Source organism: Homalodisca vitripennis, chromosome 5 (assembly GCF_021130785.1).
Source record: "Homalodisca vitripennis isolate AUS2020 chromosome 5, UT_GWSS_2.1, whole genome shotgun sequence".
Taxonomy (NCBI): domain Eukaryota; kingdom Metazoa; phylum Arthropoda; class Insecta; order Hemiptera; family Cicadellidae; genus Homalodisca; species Homalodisca vitripennis.
In genome coordinates, this window is record NC_060211.1 from 87084703 (window position 1) to 87099505 (window position 14803).

Sequence of the window (14803 nt, forward strand, 5' to 3'; positions counted from 1 at the left end):
AATAATTATTATTATAATTATTATTGTAATTCAATACATTACAAAGGTGATATCGTTTTACTCGTACTTGACGTTTGCACAGGTAAAATAGTTTAGCTGAGCTTGCGTGATCTTTAATACAACTAAGTTGCCTCGGTTACTGAGTAACAGCTGAGTTATTCAGTAACCATGTTACTGAGTAACATAATACCAGAAAGACGTTATGAGAACGCCAAATCATGTATCCCACATGTTACTGAAATAACAGGGTGTTACTAATAACACGATGTCCTGGTAATAGGTTACCACTGGATAACGATGTTACCGACACGAATACGTTATATATCGCCTATCTCTAGCATCTAGTGTTCTGCTTATTGCTTGTTTGAGTTATTCTTACTAGTTCTGTAAATTACTAACATATCGCACTGAATCTTGAAAGACAGTTTATTGTGAAGCTTATATTATTTAGTGCTTTCTAGAAACTGTATAATTCAATTTTCATAAAATTTCAATTAGAACCGTGTCAAAACAATGAAATAGAGCTAATATGTACACACACAGATTATACCAGCGTGAAGTTAACCATACTTATCGTCCAGACCGTGAGGTTATCGTCTCTTTGTAGTCTGTGCGACAATGTTGCAATACTCAACCTGAAGGCGCTGCTACAAATTCAAATACTGAAATAAATTGTAAAAAACTAATTATTAAAAAGCGACCTTTCGCAAAATCTACAGTTTTTCGTACTAAAACCTTTTCTACAAAGGTTTCCTGATTGATGTATACTAAATAAAAATCTTAAATATAAAAACTAGACCTTAGAAAATATATCGTTAAAAGAGCGTTCTCGATTAAAAACTCGCTCTTAAAACTAAACCAAAACAAATTCCCGCAATGAAAATTTGTACACAGGTGCTCAATAACCTGAATGTTAATATACAAACGTCAAAAAGGTGGTGTCGACCGTCAGAGGTCCTATCGTCTATACCCGACGATATTATAAATTAAATGCACCGTTAGACGAGCGTTCTCGACTAAAAGCCACTCCTGAGACTAAACCAAACAAGTGCCCGCAATGAACATTTGTACATATATGCTATGTAAGCTGAATTTTAATATACAAGTTGTATGTGTTAATTATTTGAATTGCGCTCTTTTCTTAAAATCACAGTATAGATCTTTTTAAACTTGTAGTTTAATTAACGTCCTGGAAGCCTTTGAGAGGAAATTGCCTAGCTCTTTTTTGCATTCCTTGCTTTTGTAAGGTAGGTAGCGATGTCCTTGATTTTACTAAGCAAAGTGAATATTGGGATTTCCCAATATAATCAGAAATTCTATTCAAAATTGCTGGCACACGGGCTCCCTTTGATCCCCGGAGAAAATTGGACCTCACACTCTGAGTTTGTTTAGCTTGCTGAAAACCCTACAGTAGTCTAGGACCATCTTCCTTCTGTACCTCATTGTAAATCTCTAATATGTCAAATAAATAAGTTTAGTCTCAGGAGTGGCTTTTAGTCGAGAACGCCCATTCAATGATACATTTTCTACGGTTTAGTTATTATATTTGGGATTTTTATTTATTATACATTCAACGGGGAACCATTGTGGAAAATAATAAATTCGAAAAACTGAGTAGATTTTTGTGAAAGATCGCTTTTTAATAATTAGTTTTATACAATTCATCTCAGTTTTTGAATTTTTGTGAGCGCCTTCAGATTGATAACTACAACATTAAGGCACAGAATACAGACGAACGATAACTTCACGGTCTGGACGATAAAGTGACGTTAACTTCACGGTGGTAGATTAAGCCTGTTATCTTATCTCTCCCGTCATTTAGTTAAATGTTGTTACAGTGGCCTATTGTGTGTAACTTCAGGAACACTTCGGTTGTTGTAGGCGAGAAACTACTATGGAACTTTGTGAGAACTTCTAGTAGATACAAAATTATAAGGTAAGATCAAGTGGAACCTTTCTGACTGCATGCCTTTTGGATTTCTTATAGACTTCGTCTCTTATAAGATACATAAATGAAACTTTAACCCTATAATAGGCTTATGATACATAAATTTTCGTAATTTACATCCAAAGGGACAGAGTAAGATAAGCAACCCGGATTTTTATATTGCTTATTACAATCATCAATACTTTATATATCGAATAACATAACTATCAATCGATATCAACATATCTAAAATACTAAATTCAAGTTACATGTTTCAAATTAATATAAATAGTTTAAACAACTTGGGAGACTTTAATAAGCAGAGGCCTCATCTATATTCATTATTTGATTGCTATTATTGAACAGTTCGACATATTATCCAACTTTGATGTATATAAAAATCGTACACAATAAGAGTTATAATAAATTACTGTAACAAGAATTACATTAACAATTTTAAATAAACAAATTCTACAATAGCATTACAAAACAACAAAACCAACTCTGGCCTAGACTAATATATCACTAATATATACTATGCTTACATTCAATCACTTCTTTCTTTCGGAATCATTGCTTGGGGAGGGGTAAGACCATCTATTTTATATCCCCTCTTTGTTTCTCAAAAACACATACTAAAAATAGGGTTTAACAAAAGTCAACGTTATTCTACTGACATTCTATTTAGAGAATCTGCTATTCTTACTATTCGCCAACTTTATTTAAAGACTCTCCTGACGTACATTTACCTCAATTTAATCACAATCTTTTCAGAAAATACCCACCATCATGATACTAAAAGAGTATTCTACAACAAACCCCTTTTATATATCTAACATTCTATATAGAAATATTCATGTTCATCATAATACCTACACTCTCTTTGAATCACCCTCCTTGCCTGTTTTTCAAAAATAGAGTGAAACAATGGCTACTCCAATTAGGTATCACACAAGCAGAGTCCATTATATCTGCAGATTACCGAGTGGCCTGACCTGCACCACCTATCCTCAGGCACTTTATAATATCACACCCGACCACTAGACCACTATACTACTACTAAACCATACTACTACTGCTACTACACTACACTACACTACCATTCATACTAGACGCTACATTAGTACACACTACACTACTACAGTATTATTACATAGAACCATGCTGACTTGATCTCCCCTGGGCCAACACAATGATGTGATGCAGTTGCATTGTTATAGATAAACTAACACTGAATTATTTTTTTACTAAACGTAACAAGCCAGTTTTCATATTAAATCGTGTTTTCTTTCTCTTATTTTAAATTATAAATTTTATGTTCAAAATTCTAGCACATTCTATTTATTAAATGCTATTAATGACATCAAGTTCTTCATGTTAAGTTATTGTGGTGGATGATCAACTGAAGCCTGTGCACAGGCTGAATGCTCATGCAGGCTTTATTCCTTATTAATTATTTAAGTAATATCTTATCTAGATAACTAGTTAACTATTGTTTTCAAAACAATTCTGTTTAGTGCTTTACTATTGTCATTTTTAAGTGTATTTCATGTACAGTTGATGGAATAAACATTCATTCATTCATCAAGGAAACCTTACAATATTTATAACTTGCTCAGCTTGATATGGGTAGGGTACGATAAACGGACCCGATTTTTTTATATCGAAGAATGTAGTCATCGATACCTAATATTTGCATCTCAAATCTTAGACTATCAATCGATATAAAAATATAGTCCTCAATAACAATCAAGTATTTTGAATTAAAATATGAACTTATTATATAAAGTGATCAAGCAAATTATTATAACTAAAATTAGGAAAACTAAGACGACCATATTTGCTCCTCTCACAGTTACAGTTGTTTCTTTCCCACAAATTTCACATAATGGGTTTTTCATACAAGTCCAACATGTTGAAGCCACAAAAAACATGTCTTTTATCATCTTTCAAAGCAATATCATGTAGTTTTCTAAAATTGACTGCCATTTGTCCTAATAATCAAAATTACTTATGTAAAATTGAAATATTACCCTACGTGTATTATTTTAAAGTGTTTACAGCGGTTGATATAGATTATTTAAGTTAATAGTTCAAAATAATTAATCAGTATCGATTGATTATATTGATGGTTATGATTAAGTAATATCGTTTGCCAATTTCGATATAAAAAACCGGGTCCGCTTATCGTACCCTACCCCTTGATATCAATAAGTAACCGCTTTTGTGTGAAATGAAGGAAAGAATTCTTTCCATATGTTACCAGGAGCCAAACCCACATTGTTAAGCTACTTAAACAAATCTCATGACTTGTAAGAAATATCTACAAAGCAGATATATGTTTATATATATATCTGCTTCCTTTATGTTGGCAGTTTTATAGTCACAGAAAAATTTGACAGTGTACATTACAGATATTTCCTCGTTTTTATATATCTCTGCGGCCAGGGAGAGTATCCTTTTAGTTTTTCAAAAACTAAGTTGCCAGTATTCATACATGATGATAAGATTTTTCAGAGTTTAGAATAGAGTTTTAAATAAAATGTTGATAATAGGAACACTATTAAAATAGAGGTTATAGTTTTAAAGATAGGTTTGTTTGTTTCTTATTGGATTGTACAGTTTTTTTAAACCAGGTTTAACTGATTCCTATTGTTAAAATGATAAAAATGGATTGTATAGTTTTTTTAGCCAGGTTTATCTGATTTCTATTGTTTAAATAATATGAATGGATTGAACAGTTTTTTATAGCCAGGTCTGTTTGATTTCTGTTGTCTTAGAAAGTGGAGAAGAAGCACAATTTTCAAATTGGTTTTAGTCAAGAAGATTGGAAAAGCATACCCTTATTGTCTTATGTTGTAAAAATGTGTTTGATTGATTGGCAATCAAAAACTTTGTCATTCAGGTGTACAATACAACACAGGCTATGCCACTGTCTGTTTTTGTGAGACAGTGCTGACACAATGTCTAGCCAGGTCAGTGTCCCAGACACATAATTGTATTCAAGCAGTTGTATGCTGGTGCTAACTGATGTGAATTTTGATATTTGTTGGTTTTTAATTTAGCAGTAATATCATACATTTGTATGCTGGAAACCACTGCAGTGTAGGATTGTCAATAATATAATAATAAAATATTGTTTATAGTAGTTATCCTTTAGTGATTTAGGAATTTTTTCTAGTTTGATAAGTTATATCTCCTTGAGTGTAGTGTCATACAATGTGGTGTTGTTTAATAGTAATTAAAACCTGCCATTTGTTATCTGGGTCAGTTATGTTTGATTTTAATTCTAGTGCTTTAATTTATTTCTGCTTATGCCCTTTTTAATGTATTAAAATGGACTTACAGTTATGGAAGTTTACCACTAAAACTACACTTTAGAAGAAGAGGTCAGATTTACAGGTGGTGTTGGCAGTCCTCCATGTTTGTTTGTTTACTTTACACACTACATGTTTACTTTATACACTTTATTTTACTTTTCACACAAAACATAATTTAAATTCTTTGATTTATTTTTTTAATAAACGAAAATCATTGATTTTGAAAACATGCCCAACCTTAATAGTTGCCACTGAAAAAGTAAACAATGCAATGAATACAACTGGAAATTTTAATAAAACTCAACATAATTTAAAAAAAGTTGACAATCAAACCCAGGAAACTTAAAACATTCCCATTACTTTTTGAATATACCTTGTATCATAGTTTTAAAGATTGATTGCGGTGGATGTATCTAGTTACTATAAATGTATCCAGTTATCTTAAAAATGGTACATGTCTCGTGTTGTAATGAGTGAATAGTAATTCTGTTTTGAAATAAAAACAGTTCAATTTTCTTTAATAAAATCTGATATATCAATTTTGGGATCACACTTGGAGTAAACACTGTTGTTATAAAAATAATTTGTGTAAACTGGAACGACACTGTTAAAAGCACTTTAATCATTATAGATCTTTTCTTTATAATTGTTCATAATTGTAGCCTATTTCAAAGAAATTTCAATTAGTAGTAAATTGCTAATTTTACACATTCAGTAATCTTACACCTTTCAAACTTGACTACATTCTTGTAGAAGAACAGGAAAGGTAAAGTCAGGATTGTTTATTGTAAAACAAGCTATTTTTTGATAACAATTTCTGTTAAATTTATTAGCTGATATAAATCTAAATCTAGGAATAGAAATATAAACAAGTAAAAAAAGAAAAGATATGATCTAAGACAATATTATTGTCATATTGAGATATATTTACTCACAATGCGTTTGTATAGATAAAGAATACTTTTATCTATTGGCTGTGTAAATGCCATTAATGGTCCTTATCACCAGGTAAATTTGGAGTACGCTTAGTCAGTCATATTCATGTTGGACCCACTAAAATTTTAATATTTTACTGTTAGTTATACTATTTAGAGGAATATTTTTCATTCTTTGCCATCAGTGCTAAAAAAGGAAAATGTTTATAAAGTAAATAGGATTTTTGGTCATAAGAATTTTGTTATCCAAGGCTGTCTTCTTGTCATCAGGATGGTCAGTTAGGAGAAATTTGTTTTGTGCTTTTAAAAATCCCTTTTAAGTGTCATAATTTTTTGTCATATATCAGGCGTTTACCACTTTTTTGTGTAGCCTGAGATCTTTTTGACCATGCAATGTCAAGTAAAAACTGGAGTGTTTGGTTGAAATGTGAGAAGGCCTCTTCCACATCGTTTGCTCCAAAAACTTTCTCCCAGATTACCATGTTAGTTTTTTAAATTCAGCAGGTTGTGATTAGAAAATAGACAATATTCTTTATTAACAATATCATTAAGATATGTTACAGTGTCATTAACAAAATTCTTTAGTCAGTCAGGTTCATCATTCCATGAAAAGAACTCGTCCAGCGTGTAGAAAGCCTTGTGTTGTAGCCAACTCTGAAGAGTCTTCTTCATGGCTCTTGGATTGTGGTCCTTCAGATATTCTTTAATATGTTGTGGTAGTTTGTTGAACAGTTTCAGTCCGGCATATGATGGTTTTTTTTCAAATAAGACTGTTCTGTGGACTGGTAGTGAATAATCTTCGGCTTGCCTGGTGTAATGGTTGTTAGGTTATCTCTTGGGGCTAATTGGACTAATGAAGTGGTAGATACTGGGTTACAGTTTATGTTATTTGCTTTAAGTGTTTCTTCTGCTATGTCTGAGAAGTGTGTATTGAAACAATTAGCTATTTTTTCAGTATCTGTAAGCAATCCTGTGTCATGGTGTAATTTAATGGTTTCAGGCTCAGTTTTCCTTTGTCTTTCATTGTTTATGGTGTTCCATATAGCTTTTGATTTATTGTCTGCTTGGTGTACATATCTTGCGTTGGCTTCTTGTCTTGACTGCTTAAGTTTTTGGTCATATGTTTTCTTCAGTGCTGATGCAGTTTGTTTGTCAATTTCACTCCCAGTTAGAAGGTATTTGTCTTGTGCTTTTAAAAATTCTTCTTTAAGAGTTGTAGTTTCCCTGCTGTAGCTGATTATTTTGCCCTTTTTTTTTGTTTCTCTTGTGTTTTTATCTTAGGGCATGTCCAGTCAAGTGCAAATTGGAATGAAGTGTCAAAGTGAGAGTAGGCCTCATCCACTCCTGTTGAGTTGATGACAGGGTCCCAATTTTCCTTAGACAGTTAGATGTTTTAAGCTCAGAAGATTGTTATGGGTAATATGTCTTTTCACTGTGTATGTATTTCTCCCTGTCTGTTTTGGCATACCCAGTGTGCAAAATTGTTCTGTATGATCTGATAATCCTGTATTAATTACTTCAACTGTTTTTCTATCTTGGTCTAGGTTTGTGCATACCATGTCTATTGAGGATACAGATGTTGATGTTATTCTGTTGGGTGGAAGGTCTAATCTGTGGATGTTATATTGCTTTAGTAATTCATTTAGTGCTGTCCTTTCTCTTGAAGTCTTGTCTAGATTGTCAATGTTTATGTCTCCCATAAAGAGTTTATCAAAAGAGGACAAGTAAGTAATTTGTCAAAAGTTTCAGACAATACTTGAAGTAAAGAGTCAAGATTTGAACCTGGTGGTCAGTACACCCCCATCAGGCATATGCACTTTTTATTTGCAACTCTTAATTTAATAGCTGTTACTTCACATGTCATCTCAATGCTGTGTTCTTCTACTCCCAAGTTTACAGTTTTGTACATAGTTTGGTTGTGCTTATATATGGCAACTCCTCCTTTAGTATGATCTTCTCTGCCATATGTGCTGATTAGGGTGTAGTTGGGCAGTCTAGCGTGCTCTATTATACCTTTTTTAAGTCCATGTTCCGTGAGTACTACTAGATCTGGATTTGTAGTGTGTAACAGGTGTTAATTAAAATTAAAATTATTAATTAATTAAAATTATGTTTAGATGGGTATGTTGTTCTGCTTTCGTTTTCGGGAAGGCCAGTGTGCAGTATTTTCCTGTGTAGTGTGATAGACTTGTGTGAGAGATCACCAATTTTATCTTGTCTTTGGGAAGGTTTGAACACACTACATCAATTGATTCTTGTGGCTGGGAGATCTAGTTTTCTTATTTTATACACTGCCAACAGCGCATTTAGTGCAATGGATTCTTTAGAAGCCCCGTTAAAATTGTCAATGTTAATATCCCCCATGATAAGTGTGTCAGTTCTTTGAGTCTAGGAGGCTGTCTAGAGCTGAGGCTTCAGGGGAGGCTGTCTAGAGCTGAGGCTTCAGGGGAGGCTGTCTAAAACATCTGACAGAACTTATAGTGTTGTATCGAAGTCAGCACGGGGTGGTCGGTACACTCCCAAATAGACACAGGTTCTTCTTCTTGTTTATATTTATTTTTACTACTGTTACTTCACATACCATTTCCATGCTGTATCCCTCTATCTCCAAACTGTCGGTTTTATTGATTATTCTGTTGTGCCTATAATATAACAACTTCTCTTTTGATATGTCTCACATATGCACTGATCACTGTGTAGTCAGCTAATTTAACATGGTTTATTACATTACTTTTTAGTGCATGTTCTGTAAGGATTACGAAGTCCGGGTTAGTTGGTATGTAAAAGGTGTTCCAGTCTTTCAATTTTGTTTGTCAACCTGTCCATGTTTTGATGGAAGAAGATAAGTTGATTTGTAGGCTTATTCTTTCATTTTATCTTAACTTGTTATTTATAATGCAGCTGTGGCCTAAAACAGTCAGATAATTGTTCTTAGTCTTGTTCCGGAGTTGGTGCTGTCAAAACATGGGAAGACTGTTTGAAACCCTCCTGGACCTGGATTTGGTTAGGTGTAGAGGCAGGAGAGATGGTGTCCAGTTGTGCAGGATGTTGAATAGATGATACAGCATCAGAAATAATGATCAGTGGTTGTTACAGATCCATAATGTTTTTCCATGTGCTTCTTAAAGAAGTCAATATTTTTATAGTATGAATTGTATTCATCATATTCATTGTATGTCTCGTATTTGGGTTAGAATTTTGAATTTAGGGGTGGCCTTTTAGTCATGGATATAAAAGAAATTACAGTTGGTGGCAATGGTTTCTTTGGAGAATGTGGTATTTGGGGGATTGTAGCTGTATTTGTGCATGCTTAGAGACTTGAAGAGACACTGAATACATTTTTTTTGGACTTGGCTTAGTTTGTTTGACGTGTGTAAATTGTTGATGGGTCTGAGTTGGAGTTTTTGTATTGACTTTGGTCTAGAGGTTTTGGTTCTATTTTTTCTTCTGTTTTGACTGTCTCTAAGAGTTGAGTTTTAGTTTCGGATCGCCTGGCTCTTGGTCAGTGGTTTGTCAATCAGTTTTTTCTGCTGGTTTGACTGTCTCCCGGAGTTGAGTTGATATTTTGAATTGTCTGGGCCTTGGTCAATTGTTCTTGGGGTTTTTACTACTGGTTTGTCTGTCTCCAAAGGTTTTCTCGTCATTTTTAACTGTCCAGGGGTAGTCAAGTAACTTCTCAGAAGTCCTAATAGTGTTCTCTAACAAGCCAAGCCTCATATTCATTTGTGCTTCATTTGTCTGTTCAAGTTTAGTTACTAAATTACTAAATTTAATCTTAAAAAAATAGTTTTCATGGAAATGTTCAATTTGAAGAAATTTTAGCCATTTTCGAGTTTTACTCGTAGTCTTAGTGTGTAAATCAAGCATCAAATAATTATTTTCAGCCAGCATTGCACTTTATACTTCTACTGCTAGTATAAGGGAGGTTTCTTAGCCTGGGTCATGTTCTTGATTTTTCTTTTTATTCTCAAGATTTAAAAAGGAATCACTTAGGTCTGAAATGTTAGGCTTAGAGAGAGAGCAGAGGGTTCAGGTTATAATCATTAGTTTTTAGAGGTTCATCCATTAGGGCCATTCTACATCTGTTACAGGTCCAAGATCTAATTTCTTCTGAGGTCATATTGTTTAGTTGTTTATCAGTTATTCTTTTACGTATGCTTCATTTTACCAGGCCTAGCAGGTAGCTAGCTGTGCAGCAGATAGCAAAGTACTTTACTCCAATGCCACAAATAGCACAGGGAAATTTAGATTTGTTTTTATTGTTATCAATTTCAGAGTCAGTGGTAGTTTTTTATATGATCAAGTTAAGAGGAGATTTACTCAAAGTCGTCAGTGTATTTTAAAAGAAAATATTGCAAAACTTGTAGTTTATGAACTATATAACTATTAGGAAAGGCAAGCCATGTTCTAGGCAGAGTTGTTGTGTGTAGTCAGTGCACTGTCAGCGGCTGTTGGGTCACTGCTCCTGCCTATGACCTGTGAAGCGTGTGACATTCATCAGACTATCTGTGTTTTTTTAAGACATAAGTAAATAAGTTTTACATTTGTAAGAAATGTCTTCCAATAAAGATGAGGATAGGTGTGCAGATATAAAGGGGGTGTTGACGGAGACCTGTTTATTAAATTAATATCAGAAAACCAAATAGTGGTAGAAAGTAAAAAATGCCCAAAAATTATGGCTCTGAAAAAGGAAGCATGGAACTTAACCGTAGAACAGCACATACCAACTGATACCTGCACAGTGTTTAACATTTTTAACAACTTGATAACGGCTGTAAAGAAGAAGACAGATATCAGTGCAACAGGCAATAAAATAAACCCATCGAGTTTAAGTGTTAGGAAAAAAAAACTTTAGAAATACTTCAGGAAGAGGAGAATTCAGTTTTTTTTTACATGTCAAGAAGCGTTTCAGTTGATGTGTCCATTAAAGATAGTCTACTTGTAAGTCTATCAGATGATCTTAGCTGGGAAAGTTTTAGTAGTAGAGTTCTACTCTGGATGGTACTCTAAGGGAGAGAGTAAAGCTCCCATTTTCCAATACGCTATAACCCAGTGACAGGTGAAATCTGATGTCTGTCTGTGTCTGAAGAGATGAAACAACATCGGAACAGCTTCACTAGGTGGAGTATATACTATTCTGCCGTCACTAGGTTTCCCAAGGAGGCCAAAGCGCATAGAACAGTGGGTGGTACCCACTATGCCTTAGTTGCTAAGTAGTGACAGCGCATAGTTTTTTAAGGAATTAGTCCATTTTAACTCTAAGGAGTATATCTCATCTCAGATTATACGGAGAGACCCCTCTCTAGTGAGCAAGAGGACCACTCGAGCATGACCAGGTTAGGAAGGTTTCATGTCCCAGGTAACATGAACTACAGGTGCTTTGCTCTCTCTTCAAGTACCTTGAAAGCCAGTGTAGGAGATAAACTCTACTGCTATAGCATAGCTGAAAGACCACCCATATAGAATAATGAGGATGTTGATAAAGAAACTTCAAATGAAGATATAGGCTTGTTTAAAATTAAAAAAAAACTCCCTTTTCTGGTAACGAAGAAAATTTAGAAATTGTGAATGAATTTAAGGAAACTTGAAAATGAAACATCAAAAGTAATAACCACCTCACAACTGCAACAGTTAGTCCTACTTCAGCAAATGGAGAGAAATAAAATTGATATGGGAAAAAAATTAAATTAAGTGAGAAAAATATAAACATGAACTCTAGAATTAAAAAAAGATTTAAAACAGCTCCATCTGAGAACGAGCAGGAAGCACTGCTCCTCTTTCCTCAGCTTCAGGTACAAATATTGTTACCAAAAGTTCACATTTTCATTTGTAAATTATAATAGCTGTTTACATTTTTTTTGTGAACTTGCTGACGCTCACCATATACTTTTCTGTCACAAACATGCATGAAGTAGGATATTCTTACTTTTATTCACTCAATTGCTAGAATACTCTTAAAAATAGGTTAGTATATAGAATATACTTATTTTTATTTACTTCACCCTTTATAATAAATCTTTGTATCTGTGGCCCTAATTATGAAGAACACATATTTCCATAATCATGAATAATGATATTTTGAATGTAGTTTCACCAATTGTTTGCTATTAATTATTTGAACTAGCGTAATGGAGCCTACTTTGTATTTGTTCAATGGTATAACAAGCATGATTTTATTTGTAATTGTTTTTTAATTGGGAGCTTTTAGTATATCAACTGTATATATTTCATTTTCAGACTTTGTAGTGTCAGTAAACCAGTGTATAATTCTACTGCAAGAAGTGAGGGAGAGATGCCCGTAATATACAAAATATGTATCGGTGTGGCTTTATTCTGTGGTATTAAATGGGTACTAAATAAATTATTCCCAGATCATCCAAAGGTAAGTTGTGCAAATTTAGTCATATTAGTAGCAGTAAGGCCAGTAACCTACATTTCTTATTTTAACCATATAGTAAAACTAACTCCTTTCTCTATTTTAAGGAATTAATAAAACCAGATGAGCAATAATAAGTAAGTAGCTTATACAACATGCTGGTTTTGCTAGTTTTAAAGTTCTAGTCCAAAAGTTCAAATCTCAGAGAGGTAAAAAAATCATGATATGACATGAAATTCAGTGTGATTTAAAGCCGGCTTTAGGCTTAAAAGGGAAAGGGAGAGAAAAAAGTTATAATCATCCACAAATTGAAATGGAATTTAATTAATACATTTTTAAGAACCAGTTTCTAGACCAGTGCAGATAAATCCAAACATTCTTAATGTTTACAAATGTCACATGTAATGTAAGCATTGACCACAATTCCTCTTATCTACGTACTAGTGCTACTGTATCCAGTACATATATATAGTTAGTCTTTTTATTTTCTGTTTTTCAGATATAATTAATACCTTCTCTATGTTTTAAAATAAAATGTAATGTAATATACATATGTATTTTAATTTGTATTATTGGGAAATAAATATTAATTAATTCATACGCTTGTATAAAGTCCATGTTTTGTAAAAATCACGTGTTGTCAAATTATTTATCTGCACCAGTTAAAACTACTCTGTAATCTATCCAATTGCTCATGTTTTGTGTAGCTGTAAGATTCTTTGTTTGTGTGCAGTATGGTTTCATCTGTATGTTACAATTGAAGAGTATCATTAACTGTATTAGATAGACCTTATAAAAGTTGTATAGTAGGTAATCCTCCTTCCCTACACTATTGGTTCAAACAATAATAAATACATCATATTTATTGAACTTTTCAACTAGAGCTTCATATTTTACCTGATTTAATGTATGATATAGGAATACCAGGGTGAACATTTTCATTTACTACATTCTCTATATATGAATTTCATTTAGTAATAAAGCCCAATGTTGTTTTGGATGGCTAATTCCAAAATGTTTAATTCTTGAGTTGCATATTTCTGATTTTAATTGATTTACATATGCACTTTTATTATTTTTATATACTTTGTTGAATACCAGCTTTTAAGTTATTTCTGCCTTGTCAGATATCTGCTCTGCTGCAGTAGAGCTAAATTTCATACTTTCTTATGTGAGCAATGTATTTTTACATGCTGATTATTATTTTCAATCCTCATTGGAAGGATACCATTTTTATTTCAAGCCACCTTGTAGAAGCATTGCTAACTTCTGAGGGTTGGAAGATAGTCCTACTCTCACCTGCTTCATTGAGTTCTAGACTAGATTCTCCAAGTTTGTTGTGGACATTATGGTTCAGCTGGATTGTGTCCTTAATGATTTTTTTTACTGGAAAATCACATCAATTACTGTTTTTGTATCTTAATTTAGATACTTATTGTTATGTAAAAGCAAGATAAGCTGTGCTTGTCTAGTTAAGACATCACTGTCCGTTATTGGAAAAAAGTAATGACCAATTTGCCTTGTAACCTTATAAATTCTACTTTGAACAATTATATTTGTAAACTATGTGGAATACAGTTAACGAATCAGTTGGTCTTCTGTGGAACTGTGAATATATAATCTTACTTACTTATTTACAAACTTCAGACATACTTTAGACAAATAGGGAAAGACCTCCATACACATAACACATGCCATGCAGTAAATTACACCTACTGAAAAACTGTCAATGTTAGTAGATACAGTAGAGTCCCGCTAATCCGAACTAAGTGAGACTGAACACTATTCGGATTCGTAGGAATTCAGATGGATGGACGGATTAGGTAGATTTTACAAATAAAATGACATATCGGCATTGATCAGCTCGTGAACAAGTGAAAGACTGAAGAGAAGGGCAAATGCTCTTGATCTCACCTTACAGAACGTCGAAGAACACGCTTTATCAACATCAAATGAATGTTATATTTATGGTGTTCCGAGGTGATGGCAGAACATTGTATCCAAAAGTCAATTCACTGCACTTTGCCAGACAAAATTTCAGACTTTACTTCTTAATTGTGTGTAAATTAGTTTAGTGTTTTCCTCCAACCTAAGCTCTAGGCACAGATATGTCTTTATTAAACATTATTGTACATTATATTTCGTTTAACAATAAATGTTTTTTCATTAAGGCCTTTTTAATTTCTTTTACTAATTTCTTCTTTCTTATAGTTTTAAAGTTATAGATTGGAGATGTAATATTTTT

The 14803-nt window shown here is 33.1% G+C and overlaps 1 protein-coding gene across 2 annotated transcripts in view; it reads left to right on the forward strand.

Moving 5' to 3' along the window:
- Positions 1-1797: 1797 nt before the first annotated feature.
- The window catches only part of LOC124362471, a 31565-nt gene continuing 18559 nt past the window's right edge, over positions 1798-14803 (forward strand). For both annotated transcript variants that reach the window (XM_046817002.1, XM_046817003.1), the window contains exons 1-2: positions 1798-1936; positions 12420-12564. In XM_046817002.1, the coding sequence (XP_046672958.1) occupies positions 1827-1936; positions 12420-12564 (255 nt within the window). In that variant the 5' untranslated portion in view covers positions 1798-1826. The remainder of the gene's footprint in view (positions 1937-12419; positions 12565-14803) is intronic.